This window comes from Panthera pardus, unplaced genomic scaffold (genome assembly GCF_024362965.1).
Source record: "Panthera pardus isolate Hobbes unplaced genomic scaffold, ASM2436296v1 HiC_scaffold_17, whole genome shotgun sequence".
In the NCBI taxonomy this organism is placed as follows: Eukaryota; Metazoa; Chordata; class Mammalia; order Carnivora; family Felidae; genus Panthera; species Panthera pardus.
In genome coordinates, this window is record NW_026526732.1 from 117,698,458 (window position 1) to 117,717,875 (window position 19,418).

The 19,418-nt window shown below is 38.3% G+C and overlaps 1 protein-coding gene and 1 pseudogene across 5 annotated transcripts in view; one reads left to right on the forward strand and one right to left on the reverse strand.

Annotated features, from left to right (window-relative positions):
• NUP153 (nucleoporin 153) overlaps nucleotides 1-19,418 on the forward strand; it is an 86,796-nt gene that overhangs the window by 14,638 nt on the left and 52,740 nt on the right. For 4 of the 5 annotated variants that reach the window (XM_019420042.2, XM_019420046.2, XM_019420044.2 and 1 more), the window contains one exon: nucleotides 10,168-10,393. The exons of the other annotated variant lie outside the window; for it this stretch is intronic. In XM_019420042.2, coding sequence (XP_019275587.2) covers nucleotides 10,168-10,393 — 226 coding nt within the window. The remainder of the gene's footprint in view (nucleotides 1-10,167; nucleotides 10,394-19,418) is intronic. 5 annotated transcript variants of the gene reach the window in all.
• On the reverse strand, nucleotides 9,110-9,520 carry LOC109249588 (60S ribosomal protein L31-like; annotated as a pseudogene).

Here is a 19,418-nt window from a genome sequence, read left to right on the forward strand (position 1 = left end):
TTCTTGTTCTTGTTTGATTACTGTTAATTATCTATGAATACCACCTCTATAATGTGGATAACTAAAAATAAGAGACCAAGTCAGGTCATGTTTCTCCTTACTGCATTAGGGCAGACTTTTGAAGGAGGACTTTTGAAATTTGTGGCCAGTTGTAGTTAAAAAAATTTTTTTTAGCCAGAATAATTTTTATGCTCGTGGTTTTTTTGGCTTCATTTCTTGAAGTTGAGAAGAGAAATGGAAAAAGTGTGGATTTTAAGTGGCTGTAAGGATTTGGACCGTGGATGGGGAAACCTTGGCCGCTGAATGACTATCTGTAGGTTGTAAAATAGGACAGATAATAGCTTAGATTTGAAGGTTAAATTCAGATTATTGAAACCAGATTCAGTATAACCGTATTAGAATTTGAATACTTCATTACTTTTTTCCCTTGTGGAAATAACTGAGTGTTAAAGTTAGGTGTTAAAATTTAGTAATGTTAGAATAGATATATTACAAAACTTGAAATAACTGAAGGATTATAATGGCATCTAGATTTTTACTATTTAGTGTTTCAAATGTTTTTATAATTCGATATTCGTTAATTTGTTTTAAAAAAATTTTTAACATTTATTTTTGAGAGAGAGAGTGCGTGTGAGCTAGTGGGGGAGGAGAGAGAGAGAGAGAGAGAGAGAGAGAGAGAGAGAGAGAGAGAGGGAGGGAGGGAGGGAGGGAGGGAGGGAGACACAGAATCCAAGGCAGGCTGCATCCAGGCTCTGAACTGTCAGCACAGAGCCCAATGCCAGGCTCGAACTCACGAACAGTGAGATCATGACTTGAGCCGAAGTCAGATGCTTAACGGACGTAGCCACTCAGGTGCCCCATATAATTAGATATTCTTTAAGTCTTATGTGAAGTCTTGGGTTCTTTAGCCTTTGTTCTTCTTCATTCGGGCTTGGAGGGAGCAAGGGGGAAAACAGGGAAACTACAACATAAGACTTTCAAAAAAGTTTGGAAAGGAGAACTTGGTGACACAGGAGTTCAGTGGGTAAAGAGAGTGTGCACAGAACCCTGAAAGAAAACTAAGTAAAAGCCAGTGACAGGTATTAACAAAATAAAGGCAGCCAAAAGAGCAGATAGAAATGAAAACAGCAGTGTATTTGGGGCAATAGGGGCTCCAAAACCCTGAAACTGAAGATGGATTATATTTGGTATTTATAGTTAGGGACCCAGTGAAGTTACCTGAGAACAGGGATTTTATAATCCGAATACTACTACTATTTAATAGAGGATAACATGGAGAAAAGAGAATTTAACAGAACCAAAGTAAAGAAAACTAAAACCTAATAGGAATAGAGAGCTTTATATAAGGAGAGGGAAGGCTGTATAGTAATGGTAAATTGGCCACGTAGGAGGGATGTCTCTGGTTATTCTAAGGTTACAAATTGGTGAAAAGATACATAGGAAAAGAATGTTTTTTTCATTACAAACGAGTTCTGAATTAGGATGGTAAAAGAGCCTTGCCCCGCCTCCACTGTCTTTCATTAATCCTTGAACTCAGGTTAAAAATAATTCGAAAAGCTAATATAGTCACAGTATCTTACACATTGAATGTGCTTGATATGCATTTAGTGTTGAATTGAATTTACTTCTAGCCCCCAAATTATTTGTTGTAAATATCAGTGGCATTTTTGCCATGTTTTGCCAATTTTTGTCACATGAAAATCCCTGAGTTCTTAGAAAAAAATTCAGTCAGTTTAGTCCAAATTTAAAGATTCACTCTTTTAATCCTTGATACAAGTTCATTACTTATGATTCTCTAGTGCAGACTTCACTTCAGGGTTATAAGGAGTATTTTTAAGATTTTAATGCCCCATTTGTTCTGTTGATTTTTCTAAGCCCTTCATTAATTTTGCTTTCTTTGGCTACCTTTCTGCTTTTCTTCATTTCATTGGCTTTGTGTTATTTATCATTCCAGAGGATGGTTCAGTTTTCCCATACTCTTGGCTAGCTTCACAAGTTGTCTTTTTGGAGGAAGGGCTACTAGTGTAGCAACAAAAATAGTATTTTCTTTTTTTTTTATTTTTTTATTTTATTTTTTTAATTTACATACAAATTAGTTAGCATATAGTGCAACAATGATTTCAGGAGTAGATTCCTTAGTGCTCCGTACCCATTTAGCCCATCCCCCCTCCTACAACCCTTCCGGTAACCCTCAGTTTGCTTTCCATATTTAGGAGTCTCTTCAGTTTTGTCCCCCTCCCTGTTTTTATATTATTTTTGTTTCCCTTCCTTTGTGTTCATCTGTTTTGTCTCTTAAAGTCCTCATGTGAATGAAGTCATATGATATTTGTCTTTCTCTGACTGATTTCACTTAGCATAATACCCTCCATTTCCATCCACGTAGTTGCAAATGGCAAGATTTCATTCTTTTTGATTGCCGAGTAATACTCCATTGTGTATATATACCACATCTTCTTTATCCATTCATCCATCGATGGACATTTGGGCTCTTTCCATACTTTGGCTATTGTTGATAGTGCTGCTGTAAACATGGGGGTGCATATGCCCCTTCGAAACAGCACACCTGTATCCCTTGGATAAATACCTAGTAGTGCAATTGCTGGGTCGTAGGGTAGTTCTATTTTTAGTTTTTTGAGGAACCTCCACACTGTTTTCCAGAGTGGCTGCACCAGCTTGCATTGCCACCAACAGTGCAAAGGAGATCCTCTTTCTCCGCATCCTCGCCAACATCTGTTGTTGCCTGAGTTGTTAATGTTTGCCATTCTGGCAGGTGCAAGGTGGTATCTCATTATGGTTTTGATTTGTATTTCCCTGATGATGAGTGACATTGAGCATTTTTTCATGTGTCGGTTGGCCATCTGGATGTCTTCTTTGGAGAAGTGTCTCTTCATGTCTTTTGCCCATTTCTTCACTAGATTATTTGTTTTTTGGGTGTTGAGTTTGAGAAGTTCTTTATACATTTTGGATACTAACCCTTTATCTGATATGTCTTTTCCAAATTTCTTCTCCCATTCTGTCGGTTGCCTTTTAGTTTTGCTGATTGTTTCCTTCGCTGTGCAGAGCTTTTTATTTTGATGAGGTCCCAGTAGTTCATTTTTGCTTTTGTTTCCCTTGCCTCCGGAGACGTGTTGAGTAAGAAGTTGCTGCGGCCAAGATCAAAGAGGTTTTTGCCTGCTTTCTCCTCGAGGATTTTGATGGCTTCCCGTCTTACATTTAGGTCTTTCATCCATTTTGAGTTTATTTTTGTGTATGGTGTAAGAAAGTGGTCCAGGTTCATTCTTCTGCATGTCGTTGTCCAGTTTTCCCAGCACCACTTGCTGAAGAGACTGTCTTTATTCCATCGGATATTCTTTCCTGCTTTGTCAAAGATTAGTTGGCCATACGTTTGTGGGTCCATTTCTGGGTTCTCTATTCTGTTCCATTGATCTGAGTGTCTGTTCTTGTGCCAAAAAATAAGGTGAAACTATTACACCAAGAAAACGTATCACTTATTTTTGGATTCTAGAATTACTGAAGTCCTTTTTAGCAGCTTGTCATAAGATACCTATTTTTTCATGTTTATATATTTTTGAGAGGGGGCGGAGGGGAGGGGTAGAGGAAGAGGGAGACAGAGGATCTGGAGTGGGCTTGGTGCTGACAGCAGAGAGACCGATGTGGGGCTTGATCTCACGAACCACAAGATTATGACCTGAGCCAAGGTTGGATGCTTAACCTACTGAGCCACCCAGGCGCCCCTTTTCACAGAATATTATGTGGGCATAAGAGGTTGGTTGAGCAGCGCAGTCGTGGATAAATTAAAACTGTGCATCAACTGATCTGTGTACCGTACAGATCTGTTGTCTGTCCTCACAGAGTTGATGCTCTAGTGGAGTGGATGGACAGACTAATTATCATTCTGTTAGACAAATTGCCATCATAAAGGAAGTACAGGGTACTGTTGGTGCATATAAGGGGTGACTGTCCCAGACGTGAGGGATCAGAGGTTTTCTGTAGGTTTCTGTAGGTTTTCCGATACCCAGGTATAATGGTGGCAGTTTTGCCTACCACTTAACTTTCAGAGTTAAGCCTCTGAAAGTCTAGAAGTTAGTCCGGTAAAGGAGGACTTGCATATTCACTCCTTAGTAGACCTTTACTCAGTGTACCTCTATTTCCCTGTCGGGTTTTTTTCCTCTTGGTATCATAAAGCAGTCTTTCTTCAGGTCCATATAGGAAGCTGATGTGCCACATTTCCATAAAGACCTGAAACATCTTCTCTCAAGAACTCCTGAAAATGTACACCTTCTTTAGTAAAAGCATCAGAGGTGCTTTTTCTTCCATAAGAAAACTATTTCTCTCCTTTTCTCTTTCCCTCAGCCTTTCTCAGTTTTCCACTTAGTGACTGAAGAATCTAGTAGTCCAAAAAAAAAAAAACTTTCTTTGAAGTTTATTTATTTTGAGAGAGAGCATGTGCCTGAACGGGGGAGGGGCGCAGAGAGAGAGAGAGAGAGAGAGAGAGAGAGAGTGTGTCTCAGGCAGGCTCCACACCGACAGCATGGAGCCTGATGCAGCCTGATGTGGCCCTCGAACTCAAACCGTAAGATCATGACCTGAGCCGAAACCAAGAGTTGGATGCTTAACTGACTGAACCACCCAGGTGCCTCTGGTACTTCAGAACTCTTAAAAAAAAAAATTGCCAGGCAGGAAAGTATCTCTCCAAGTCTGTTTGATAGACAAAGTCCCTTAGCTCTTTATAGTCTCTCCAGTTCTGAGCATAATCAGATTTATATTTTTCCTAGCAGTTTTTAAAAATTGTAATATCTAATAGCTGGTTATTAACTGTAAAGAAGTGGAAATAAAACAGATGCAAAGGTAGGCTTTTATGTTTACTGCTTGTTTGATTTTTCAGAGCTGATATTATAAGGTAGATATTTACAAAATTGGTATAAAGGTATGATAATATTCCATAATGAGATAATCATGGAAATAGGGTGGTCTTTTAGGTAAAACTTTATGTTGTAGTTCAACTTACTGGCCAGCTGTTTTCCGTAGCCTTAATTGGGAACACAGTCTTTGAGTTTTAGGTGATTTTAGTACCCTGGTTCTCAAACTTTAATTTGCATGAGAATCACCTCAGGAGCTTGTTAAAAGACATTTGCATTTCTAACTTGCTCAAAGGTGACATCAGTGCTGCTGGTTTGAAGACTGTAATTTGAGATCCACTGTTTTAGTCCTTGTATAGTGACTAGATATATAAGTTACAGAACAAAGTATTGCACATACATTCCCATCCATACACATGCACACACATATGATTAAAGAGGAATTTTTAAAGTTTTTAATAGTTATTTAAGGCTTATTAGATTTTGTATTTATTAATAAGTTTACCAGAAACTTAGAAGGCATGTGCCAAGGACAGTACTGTATTTAAGACTTTGCCCTTTTTGTTTACTCTGTCGTAGTTTACCAGAAGTTTGCATGGCTAGGTCTTTGCTTATGTAAAATACCTATCCCCTTCTGCTTCGCTGCTTAATTTTTGTTCATAGCACAGAATCACCATGTTGTTTTCCTATTATATTTACTAAGTTCTCGGAGAGCAGGAACTCGTTTCTGTTGCTCCCCACTGTTCCTTGCCTGACATGTAGTGTGCCATCAGTAAGTATCGATTGAATGAATTGAATGAACAAAATAACACGTGCATTTACCTATGTAAGTTGGATAACATTCTCAAATATTTTACAGAGATAAAGATTGGACTAAACTTTTGAGTATTATGAGTGTTGTATGTGTGTTCCTTTGTTGCTAAGGCTACATGGACTTTTTCATTTTCATGTTCATTAGAAAAAAAAAATTAACAAGTAGCACTGCTTTATCAGTTAGGGGGCCCTGCAAGAAACCGTTCGTTCACTCCAGATGTTCAACTGAAATATCTTTAAGGAAGAGTCTGCTTTGAGATATGTGGGCGGTTAAAGGAGTAAATACTGGCAACTAGCAGCAGCGGGAGGCTGCTACTCTGCCGAGGACTGGAGGGATTAAGGAAGAAATGGTGTACCTGGAGTGCAGGGGGTGGGGCTCACCTGGCTGGAGCTGCAGCTTTAGAGATGGGGCCCTTGAGCAGAGAGGGCGCGCGAGAAAGAATTGTCTTCTCTGCATTCCATTGATATCTAGTATCCCCTAGTCTCTCATGGGCCATTCCTACCAGAAGCCAGTTTGGTGGGCCAGCCCATCGAGAATGAGCGAGGGAAGAACAAGTGAAGACCAGTACAACATCAAATCTGTGATTTGATAGAGTGTATTGTGTAGGAAGAGCTGAATTTATTTTGGAGAAATGAATGGATAGAAAAAAACCCATTAATAATAGAAGAGGTAAAAACCATGGCTACAGTTGGGGGAATGACTGGGGAAATAGTTCTAGAAATAAGCTGCCTTATGTTCACAGTCCACTGTAAGATTTGTTTTTCTGATTAATTTTAAAATATCTTCTGATATATCTTAGTTACTGTACGACTATGCTCCACATACATATGTTTTCCAGATAACTGTTAGGAGTTAAGTATACATAATTTTTATTCCCCTCTTACAGAGGGACCTTTTCTCTAAAATGTATTGTAATTTCTTGAAATGCATCTAATTTCCGAGTCTCTCTAACTAGAATGGTGGCTCTCAAACTTGAGCGTACGTTAGACTCATTTGGGAGGGTTTGTTAAACAGGTGAGCCCTGTTTAGTAGGGCTGTGGGGCAGGGTGTGAGGTGACGCTGAGATTACCGGCAAAGGGACCACACTTTGGGAACCACTGTGCTAGGGTATACTGAGCTTAATTCTTTTTGTTGCCTTAGGGGTCATTTACCCTACACCGGTATGTTGAAGTTAGGGATGCTGGTTTTTTATAATGGTTCCAGGTCAGTTTTATCACCTGTGTTTCTTGTTTCTGCCAAGGTCTCCGTGCCGTCCCTCATTGTGCCATCAGTAAGCCCTCTCTCACTGTAATGTTCTTACACTAACGCTGCTGTGGGCTGTGACCAGACACATTGGTTAAATTTTGATTTAGAAAAAGAGAAGGATCTAAGCAAACTTTAAGAGCTTTAGTGAATGAGATTTATTTTATCCATTTTGACTGTTCAGTTTTGTTTGATTATTCTCCACAATACCTAATGCTGCCGCAAAAGTGACCTTCGGCGAATGATGGTGTAATGTTGCTGTTCTGTACTTTTCTTTTAAATAAAATTTTCATTTATCTTGAGAGAGAGAGAGTGGGGAGGACAGAGAGAGTGAGTGAGTGTGTGTGTGTGTGGGGGGGGGGGGGGGCAGAGAGAGAGAGAGAGAGAATGAGAATCCCAAGCAGGCTTGGGGCACGGTCAGCATAGAGCCCAACTCGGGGCTTGAACTCGCGAACCGTGGGATCACACCCCGAGCCGAAGTTGCATGCTTAATGAGCTGAACCACCCAGGTGCCCCTGTGCTTGCCTCCCTAAGTGAGTAGGGATCACAGAGGATCTCTGGTATTTTTAGTAGCCTAACACCTTAGAAATTCACAAAAAATTTATTCTACATTAAATTCTTGCTATCACTGCTTCAGGTAACTTACTGCTTCTATCAAGTATGTGTCTTTTTTCAAGTCTTATTTAAACAGTGTTATGTTTATATTTTGTAAGCCTCTTCAGATCTTTTGAAATATGTAGGGAGGTGGTAAATAAATATTTAAGTATAGGTAATAAGTAAAATAATAAATATTATGTATATTTTTATAAATGCTAAATCCTGGATGTAGATAGATAATCCTTCTGAATAACTAATACTGAGTTACAGTACTGAGAAGGGGAACAGTGAATCTGTGTTTCCAGTAGTGAGTATTTTATAGGACTGTTGGCTTCATGTGTTACTAGAGAGCTTACATTGTTGTAGAGTGGTTCAAAATTTGTTTGGAGAATACATGGAAAAATAATTACATATTTCCCAGTGGTTAGCTATACTTTTCATACAGTAGAGAAAATATTGTTCAAGTGCCTGTATCAGTCTTTTCTGTTGACAGGATTTTTCAAGGCCTCTTTGTCTTGGGTTAGCTTTCAGAGTAGATTTATCTATTCTGCCGTGATTTTTAACTATTGTTTTTTGTACCTGCCAATTCATGTTTTTCCTCCTGTGATTCTTTCCCTGAAGCCCCACAAATGGTACTTTATGAAGGAAATTGTTGCCTAAAATTGGTTATCTCACCCCAGTTTGTTTCTGCTGGCTTTTTCTTCCTCATTAGTAATAAAATTATCAGTATATGTTTCTGTTATATTTTGTAAATTGTGAAGTACTTTCACTTTATTTCATTTGATTTTCATTATAATTCTCTCTCAGGTAAGAGTAGGAAGGGTATTATTGTTATTTTACCTAGAGTAAATCAAAGTACCGGGAAGTAGTACTCAAATTTTATCCTAGGTCCTATCAATCCCAAAGCCCATCCTTTCACTTTATCCTAGATAAACCATAGTAGTTGTTTGTACGTTAGGTAAGTTACTTTAAACTACACTGTCTCTCTTCGTCCGTAAAGTGACATTATTAATGCCGGCTTCATAAAATTATTGTGAGGATTACATTTAATATGTCTAAACTGCTTAGAACAGGGCCTGGTACATAGCAAAGCTACAATGAATGTTAATAATACTGTTGTTATACCACACGTTTTTTCTCCCTTTAAAAGTTGTCATAATAAAGTTAATTCCTTAGATCTTCTGACAACCTTTGATGTAACAAAATTTTCCCATCAGAAATATCTTACTTGCTTTTGAGAGAAAGAAAGAGCGCGTGCACGTGTGCTCACAGGAGAAGGGCAGAGCGAAAGGGAGACAGAATCCCAAGCAGGCTCCGTGCTACTAGCGACACAGCCCCGCGCAGGGTTGGAACTCACAAACCAGGAGATCATGACCTGAGCTGAAATCAAGAGTCAGATGCTTACCGACCGAGCCAACCAGGTGCCCCCAAAATCTTAGATTATTTATTCAATTTACTATGTTGGATTAGTTATGTTCCTCCTTGTCTTAAAAAAACTCATATTTATATTCAAATTTTTTATCTTAATGTGCAATAAAACAATTGCAGAAACTGTTGAAGGTATTGTTTATGTTGCTTTTTTTTTTTTTTTTTTTTTTTTTTTTTAGTTTTATACCTTTATTTGACAATCAGCGATTAGTTCTCATCCACATTAACTGTGTGTAGATTTTTGAAAGTGGTGACAGGTACATAGATAACCAGTGTATTGAGCTTGTTTGGTGAATCTTCATCCTTGGTATGTTTTCTGGACAACTGCACATGGATACGGTATGGCACATTCCTTATTCCTTTGGTCCGGACACCTTTGTTGACCCTGGTGTCCGTGCACACATCTGGAGTTCCTATCTCCTTCATGGCAGATTTCCAGATCTCTGAGTGCCCAAGGAGCACACTTCTTGAAACTCATTCCATGGATGCTCCTATGAATATTGATGGTGTATTCTCTGGTCACTACCTTTTTGATGGCAGAATGGCCCTTCTTTTTGCCACCCTTCCTTGAGGAAGCCATTCTGCCAGGTCCTGTTTGGAGAGGAAGTGTTGCTGCTTTTAATATGCTGGAATCAAAATGAATGCCTTTCGCTGGGATTGTAACATTTTAGTGCATTATCTCATTACTTAATCTGAAATGTATGGGCTTATTTGATGGCCTGTTGGGAGTTTTTTTTAATTGTATTTTTTTAATAAAGTATTTTTTTAAGTGTTTATTTTGAGAGAGAGAGAGAGAGAGAGAGAGAGAGCGCAAGCAGGGGAGGGGCAGAGAGAGAAATCCCAAGCAGGCTCTGTACTGTCAGTGCAGAGCCCGATGCAGGGCTTGATCTCACAAACTGTGAGATCATTACCTAAGTCGAAATCCAGAGTCAGGTGCTTAACCAGCTGAGCCACCCGGGTACCCTGCCTGTTGGAGTTTTTTTTAAAGATTAGAATAATAAGGCCTTTTGGGGGCAGTTATTGATTCATGGGTATGGAAGAAAGAAAAAAATAGGAATTTCTTAATGTCTGTAGAATTGTAAAATACCATTATTTTGGCGTAACTCAAGTGTCTGAACTTTAGGAAACTTTGGAAGTAGTTGTGTTTTGCTTGGTAGGGCTTTGTGTAAGTACTAATGTGGAAAGATAAATTTCTAAAACTGCCTTATGTATTTCTCCCTCCAACAGGGCATTCTTAGCAGGGTTACAGAATCTGTTAAGAATATTGTGCCAGGATGGCTACAAAGATACTTCAACAAGAATGAAGATGTGTGCAGCTGCTCAACAGACACAAGAGAGGTACCACAGTGGCCGGAAAATAGAGAAGATGATCATCTGATATATGCCGATGAGGAGAGCTCTAATATTCATGATGGGAGAATCACTCCCGAGCCCACAGTCAGTAATACAGAAGGTACACAGAATGTGAATATTTTGTTATGAGCGATAGGTTTTCATGCCTTAATTTTAAATATCTTTATATTACTTGGCTGTGGTAAATCTAATTGGGTAGTACATAAACCATGTAGGAGGAGGGTGATGATCAGGTTCAAATGAGTCACTTACCAGCTTTTTGTTTATTAAGGGAGGCTGATAAATCATTTAAGAGTGCAGTCTCTGGTGTTAGATTTGGAGTTTGAATTTTACAGACTGTCCTGTGGCTTCGGACAAGAGAATCTGTTTTCTCTCAGTATCTTCATAAATTGGTTTGAAAAAAGTAAATGTGAAACCATTAGAATAGGTCCTGGTACTAAGATAGATGATGGGTGAGGAAGATGTGGAATACACACATGCACACACACACACACACACATGCTCAGGAATAGTAAGCAACTATAAACAAGAGGGGATCGTGCCATTTGCAAAAACATGGATGGACCTAAAGGGTATTATGCTAAGTGAAATAAGTCAGAGAAATGAGAAGGACAAACGTCGAATGATCTCATTCATGTGGAGTCTAAAAAAACAAATGCATAAACAAACAGAAAACAGAATCAGAACTATAAATACAGAGAAGAAGCTGATGGTTGCCAGAGGAGAGGGGAATTGGGGGAATGGGCACAAGGGGGGAAGGGGAGTGGGAGATAACAGGCTTCTAGTTATGGAATAAGTCATGGGAATAAAGGGCACAGCCTAAGGAGTACAGTCAGTGATAGTGGGATAGAGTTGTGTGTTGACAGATGGTAGCTACACATGTGGGCATAGCATAAAGTATAAACTTGTTGAACCGCTATATTATATACCTGAAACTGACGTAATATTGTTGTCAAGTGTACTCAAAAACCCTGGGGGCGGTGCCTGGGTGGCTCTGTTGGTTAAGTGTCCAACTAAGGCTCAGGTCATGATCTCATAGCTCGTGAGTTCGAGCGCTGCATTGGGCTCTGTGCTGACAGCTCGGAGCCCGGTGCTGGCTTTGGACTCTGACTCGTCTGTCTCTGCCCCTACTCCACTTGTGCTCTCTCTGTCTCTCAAAAATAAATAAACATTAAAAAAAAGTGTACAATTCAGTGGTTTTAAATATATTCGCAGTTTTTCAGCTATCACCACAGTCAGTTTTAGGACATTTTCCTCACCATCCCTCTCACCCCCACTTCTCCCCCAAAAAATCTATTCTCATGAATAGTCACTGTCCATCCCAGACAACCACTGATCTGTCTCTATAGATTTGCCTGTACTGGTCATTTCATATAAATGGAGTCCTTGAATATGTGGTCCTATGTGTCTGGATTACTTCACTCAGCATGTTTTTCTAGGTTCATCTGTGTCACAGTGTGTGTCAGAACTTTATTCCATTTTATTGCCAGGCAATATTCTGTGGTGTGGATTATTTTGTGTATCCACTCAGTTAATGGACATTTGGGTTATTTCCACTTTTTGAATATTATGAGTATTGCTGCCATGAACATTCATGTGCAAGTTTTTGTGTGGCTGTTTTCTCTTGGGTGTACACGTAGGAGTAGAATTGCTGGGTCATACGGTAATTTTAACGTTTTGAGGAATAATTGTTTTCCAAAGTGGCCATACCATCTTACCTTCCCACCCACAGTATATGAAGATTCCAGTTTCTTTACGCCCTCGCCAATACTTACTTTCCGTTTTTAATTTTTTTTAAGTTTATTTATTTATTAAAGAAAATGTTTATTTAGAGCGCATGCGCACACCAGCAGGGGAGGGTGTGGCAGAGAGAGAGCAGGCTCCATGCTGTCAGCACAGAGCCTGACATTGGACTCCAACTCACGAACCTTGAGATCATGACCTGCGCTGAAATCAAGAGTCAGATGTTCAACCAGTTGAGCCACCCTGGCACCCCAGAAGTTTATTTCTTAGTAATCTCTGCACCCAACGTGGTGCTTGAACTCACGACCCTGAGATCAAGAGCCGCATGCTCTTCTGACCGAGCCAGCAGGCACCCCTTTAATTTTTTTATTAAATCTCTTCTAGTAGGTTGAAGTGATAATCTCATAGTGGTTTTGATTTGCATTTCTGTGCTGACAATACTGAGCATCTTACCATGTGCTCACTGGCTGTTTGTGTATCTTTGGAGAAATGGCTGTTCACACCCCCCTTTTCCATTTTTAATTGGGCTCTTTGTCTTTCGGTTGTTGATTGAGAAGAGGTCTTACGTATTCTGGATATAAGTCCCTTATCAGTGTAGGATTTGCAAATATTTTCCCCCATTCTGTGGATTGTCTTACTTTCTTGATGGTGTCCTTTTTTTTTTTTTTTTTTTTTAATCTTTTAAGTTTATTTATTTATTTTGAGAGAGAGAGAGAGCGGTGAGCAGGGGAGGGGGCAGAGATAGAGAGAATCCCAAGCAGGCTGCGTACTGTCAGCACAGAGCCCAGTGCGGGGCTCAAACTCACAAACCGAGATGATGACCCGAGCCAAAATGAAGAGTCAGACATTCAACCAACTGAGCCACCCAGGCGCCCTTTGATGGTGTCCTTTGAAGCACAAAAGTTTTTAATTTTGTTGAAGTCCAGTTTATCTCTTTGTATATATTTCTTTCTGTATATAGATTTTTCTTTCGTTACATGTTTTAACTTATTTATAATTATAAAAGTTTTCTAACTCTGTGTTAAAGTCTTGTATTGCCTAAACAATTGGTGTGTATGGCCTATTAATTTAGGTGGTTGTAGTAATGTATTTTCCTGCCTGGTATGCTTGTAGTGAAACCTAGTGAGAGTGAAATGGGCCTGTAAGAATGATTCTCACTGTGGAGAAATGACGTATCTAAATTTTCTTAGTAATACTTGATTTGGCTTAATTTTTAAATGTTTGCTTATTTTTATTAGAATAACTTAGGAAGTTTTAGTATCTACACCTAGACAGATTTCTTTCAAATCTATTATTACCAACAACAACCTTGAGGCTTTACCTAGTAGGTCTAAGCTGAGTGCTGCTATCTCATTTTTCCCCCTGGACATTGAAGGGAACCCCAGCTTCTCTTTTTTCATTATAGACTTCTGTGTTCCTTAGCCTATATCCACAGTGACAGACACTCTCTTTTCCATCCTAATGACCATGCTTATGAGGATTAACTAACTTGAAGAATTAATTTAGTTCAGGTGTGAGATAGTGTTTCTCATTTTACATCTGTACAGTTCTTTTTTGTCTGTGTTTGTATTTTTCATTAATGGGATTTATTCAGTGGTTTGCCAAGGTCAGTTGTAACTCAGATTTTATTATGTTAAGAAGTTCATATGGTAGTTTTTATGTTACGTGTATGGTACACGTAGACCTTTGTGAGTAACTTCTAAACTTACATTACTATGGAAGATTTCAAACTGCATAATAAGGAGACTACTGCAAAGAACACCTGTGTACCCATTACCCACCTTTGAAGACAGCCAACTATGGCTGATCTTGTTTTCTCTGTTCCCACACTAATTCACCCACTTTCCTACCCTAACTCCTCTAATTGTGCAGAAGCAAATTGTGAGCAGCTTTTAGATACTAATTTCAGGAACTTGATAGTATTTCCCACCTCATTCTTATCTTAGATCTGAATCCTGCTCCTATCTTGAATTTTGTTCGTTCCAGACAGTTCTCTTCTCACAGGGTTGCATTCAGTACTTGTAATCACATAATGTGTGACTTAAGTCCCACTGATAACTCCTCAGTGTGATGAATATAGATCTTACTAGATAAAACAATTCCATTTGTTTACTCTGAAACGTTACACTTAAATTTGACAATGCATTCTCAAAAAACAACTTAGACATGTCTGTTCTTAAAGTGATGTCAGATTATCGAAAGCTTAAAATAATTTCGATATAACAGTCCTGAATGTTGTTTACTTAATATTAATTATACCAGTGTAACTTCCATATTAATAGTAACTGGAGCTGGAGAGTATTGTACATTCCTCAAATAGCACAGTGCAGTAAGAACAGCTCTAGAATCTGTGGCCCATTTAAAATCTGTTGTCTGCAGCCTTATGCCTGTGTACTTCCTTGTGTTGACTGTCTTATCTATTTATCTATCTATCTATTTATTTACTTATAAATAAAGAGACATGGGGAGAGGGGCAGAGAGAGAGAGAGGGAGAGAGAGGATCTTAAGCAGGCTTCATGCCCAGCACAGAGCCCGATGTGGGACTTGATCCCATGACTGTGAGATCATGACCTGAGCCGAAATCAAGAGTCTGACGCTTAACTGAGCCATCCAGGTGCCCCTTGTATTGACTGTCTTAATGATGGTGAGTCTTTGGGTGTTTGGGTTTCTTCTGCTAGGTTAGTGGGATGGATCAGTGAGAATCTGAAATAACGTGCATGTTTCGTTGAGTCAGTAAGAACTCAGGCCTCTGAAAGGCCCCGCAGTGGCATATCTAGCATATGAGTCGGCAGTAGACTCAAAGTTGTAGACTACTTTGTCTAATTAATGCCATGTGATGATAGATACACTCTTAGACACTGGGCATTTGTGAGTGATGTAAGTCTGTAGACGACATGGCCTTGTTTAGTCTTATTATCCCAGACTGTTCTTTATTGGTCCTGGTTTTGGGGGTAAAGAAGCTCTGTAAGTATTAAAAAAGTAGCATTGCTGTTAGCATCCTACCTTCAAGTAGAAGTACATCACAGTAGTTTTCTTTTCCCATTATAGTGTCTATACAGGCTATATTTAACAGATGTCTGCCAATAGCTAGAAAATTGTCCTTTTGTTTTAAAATATACTACAAAATTAGAATACTTTGTATTCGAACAACCATTTCAGCTTATACATATGTGCGTCCTAAGTGCAGAAAAATTAAAATAGTATAGTGTTTAAATGCCTATAGGTTTAAATGTCAGTAGTAGTAGATTTTCAAACTCCAGCCAGTATCTCTCTCAATTTGAGTGAGCTTGATAAAGAATTATTACATATGAAGCAATTTAAATATTCTATTAAATTTTAAAAATATGTTCCATGAATAGTGATTTTTAAAAGTTGTTTATTTTGAAAGAGCGTGTGTGCGTGTGATTTGGGGAGGGGTGGGGGAGGGGGAGAGAGAGAGAGTGAGAGAGAGAGATCTCCTATGAGTAGAATCCTATGTTTTTGTCCTTTTGTGGACTGGCTTATTTCACTTACCATGTCTTCAGGGTTCATCCACATTATACCATGTATCAGAATATATTCCCTTTTTAGGGCTGAATAATATTCCATTATACATATATACCCCATTTATTCATTTGTTGATGGATACTTCGGTTCTTTCAGCCCTTAAGCTATTGTGAATACTATTGTTAGGAACATGCTTGTAGAGATCTCTTTGAGACCCTGCTTTCAGTTCTTTTAGGTATATACCCAGAAGTGGAATTGGCTGGGGCATATGGGAATTCTATTTTTTTTTTTTTTTTTTTTTTGGAAGAACTGCGAAAGTGCTTTCCACAGCGGCTGTGTCATTTTACATTTCCTACCAGTAGTGCACAGGGGTTCCACTTCTTCCATGTTCTTGCCAATGTTTATTTTGTTGTTCTGATAGTAGCTGTCTTCGTGGGTGTGAGTGGATCTCATTGTGGTTTGATTTGTATTTCTCCTGTGATTTTTAATGCTGAGAGCATCTTTTCATATGCTTGTTGGGCCATTTGTAGATCATCTTTGAAGAAACATCTCTTCAAGTTCTTTGCCCGGGTTTTAATCAGATTATTTGATTTTTTTGTTGTAGGAGTTCATATTCATATATTCTGGATATTAACCTCTTATCATATATATGATTGGCAAATATTTTCTACCATTCTGTAAGTTGCCCGTTCACTCTGTTGATTGTGTCTTTTAGTGCACAGAAGTTTTTAAGTTTAATATAGTCCCACATGTCTGTTTTTCTTTTGTTGCCTGTCAGATCCAGGAAATCATTGTGAAGACCAATGTCATGAAGCTTTTTCGCTTCTGATTTCTTCTAGTTTTATAGTTCTGGGTCTTGCTTTTTAGGTCTTTAATCCATTTTGAGTTAATTTTTGTATATGATGTAAGGGTCCACTTCCATTCTCTTTGCATGTGTCTCTCCAGTTGTCCCAGAACCATTTGTTGATGAGATTGTCCTTTTCCCATTGAGTAGTCTTGGCACCTTTGTGGAAAATCATTTGACCATGTATGTAAGGGTTTATTTCTGGGCTCTCTGTTCTCTTCCATTGGTCTACATGTCTGTCTTTGTGCTGGTACCACACTAATTTGATTACTTTTTTGTGATATGTTTTGAAATCAGGAAGTGTGAAACTGACAACTTTGTTGTTCCTTTCAAGATTATTTTGGCTATTAAGGGCCCTTGAAGATTCCATAAGAGTTTTAGGATGGATTTTTCTATTTTTGAGAAAACGTCATTGGGTTTTTGAAAGGCATTGTATTGAACCAGCAGATTGCTTTGGGTAGTATTGACATGTTAACAATATTAGTTTCTTCGGTGTAAAAACATGGGATGTCTTTCTTTTTTTTTTTTAAGTTTATTGTGTGAGAGAGCATGTGTACCTGAGCACAAGCAGGGGAGGGGCAAAGAGAGCGGGAAAGAGAGAATCCCAAGCATGCTCGTCATGGTAACATACAGAGCTGTGGAATCACTATGTTGTACACTTGGAACTAATGTAACACTGTGTGTCAACTACCCTTCAACTGAACAGATGGAAATTATATTGGGGGGTGCTGGGAGGAAGAATATTCTCACTCAGGAACAGGTATTAAATAAGTCTGTTCTGTTCTTTTTACAGGTTCTGTTGCTATTGTAAAATACAAATTAGAAATAGAAAATACAAATGCCATTTGTCCAACTGTTGCTGATTTAGAGGAAAGCTGTTGGTTTTTGTATGGTGATCCTGAAACCACCCACCTTACTGAAGACATTTTTTTTAAAGTTTATTTATTTTGAGAGAGCGTGTGCATGTGAGCATGAGCAAGGGAGGGGCAGAGACAGAGAGGAGAGAGAATCCCATGCTGACAGCGTGGAGTCTGACATGGGGCTTGATCTCCTGAACCATGAGATCATGAGGTGAGCTGAAATCCGAAGTTGGACCCATTGAGCCAGGCAAGCCCCCTGGGATGTCTTTCCATTTATGTCTTCTTAAATTTCTTTCAGCAGTGTTTTATAGTTCTCATTGTTCAAGTCTTTCACTTTCTTGGTTAATTTCTAAGTGTTTTTGTTTTTTTCTGATGCTGTTAATGGAATTGTTTCCTTAATCTGCTTTCCAAAATGTGCATTGTTAGTGTATAGAAACACAGCTCATTTTTGTGTGCTTATTTTGTAACCTCCTACTTTGCTGAATTAATTTATTCCAATGGGTGTGTGTGTGTGTGTAATATTTAGGGGTTTCTACATACAAGGTATATCATTTGTAAATAGAGCTATTTTATTTCTTCCTTTCCAACTTTGGATGCCTTTCTTCTTGCCTTAACTGTTCTGGCTAGAGCTTGCAATACTGGGTTAAATAAAAGTGGGGAAAGCAGGTATCCCTGTCTTGTTCTTGATGTTAGAGGAAAATCTGTCTTTCACCATTGGGTTTGATGTTAGCTGTGAGTTTTTCATATACGGCTTTTATTATGTTGATGTTTCCTTCCAGTTCTAGTTAAGTGTTTTTATCTGAATCTTATTTTTTGTATAATAGTACTTTGAAACTAAATAGTGTGGAATTGTTTTCTATTGCTTATGCTGTTAAGTATTTTTGAAGACAGACTTTGAGGAAGAAAATTACAGAGCATCAAGTACAATCCAGCAGCACGTTAAAAAATAGAATCTTCTTACTCACTAGGGAGAGTTGATCTTGGGATGTAAGGAATCGTTTATCATGAGGGAATTATTAATATAAGTTAGCATATTTATATAGTGGAAGTCTTGTAATTATTTTCTTTCTGGTAGATAATTAATAGGTATTTGCTATGTATTTTATTTAGAATTGTTTATTTCATTTAGAGCTTGCTTAACATGTTAGTCATCCAAAGGCCAGAATCACCTGTAATGGTGAAGCATTAGAAACATTCCCATTAAAGTCAGGTATAAAATGGAATCCCATCATCACCACTTCTGGATGTTAAAGATGTAATTAGGTAAGAGGATGTATGTATACATGTAAGTATTGGTAAGAAGGAAGCAAAATAATACCCAGAAAACCCAAGAGAGCCAATTGATGGGGAAAAAAAACAAACAACTGTTTAGAATAAGAGATTTGTAGAAATTAGTCACAAAGTTAATATAGAAAAACAAAAAACAAAACCCCAGTAACTTATTTAAGCAGTAAACAGAAAGTATGAAGGAAGAAAGAATCCTACTTACAATATCAAACAACAAAAACATAGAAATAAACTTCAGAAGTGTATGGCACTCTAGAAGAAATTCTTTTGTTCCACTGAGAAACATAAAGGAGAGCTGAACGAAAAAAGTCAGTAGGAAAACAATGCTGGGCATGGTATCCCTTCCTTTTTAAAATCTTTTAACTTTAGTGTGATCCAAATCAAATCATTTTAATGAGTCTGTTAGGAACTTTGAACATAGCTAAAATACTTATTTTTAAAGCCTTTAATTGCATCATCTATCTCATGTTTAATTCCAGTTGACTTTTTTCTGCACTGTTGATCACATTTTTCTTATATATGTCATTTTGAAAAATACATGTAGAGATTTGGGATGCTGTTATCTTCCACTGAGGAGTATTGATTGTTGTTTGAGCAGGCAGTTGTTACTGATCATTTTGAACTTTGTAAACTTAGTTTTATGTTTTGTTAATTGTGCATCTGTGGAGGGTCCAAGATTTCTTAAATTCCCTAAAGTGATAGGACTTAGCCTCCAAACTGTTTCTCTTGTGGCTTTTTAGGTTGAGTCTAAACCTATGTCCTAGAACATAGGACATGTTGTTCTAGGACATGATCCTTTGTCTCAAGGGGAAGCTTTTCCAACATCTCGGTTGAATGCCAGGGATTTAAGGAGGTGTTTATGGGATCTCTAAGTTCTGGCAACCCTGTGGCTCCTGTGTCCTCCA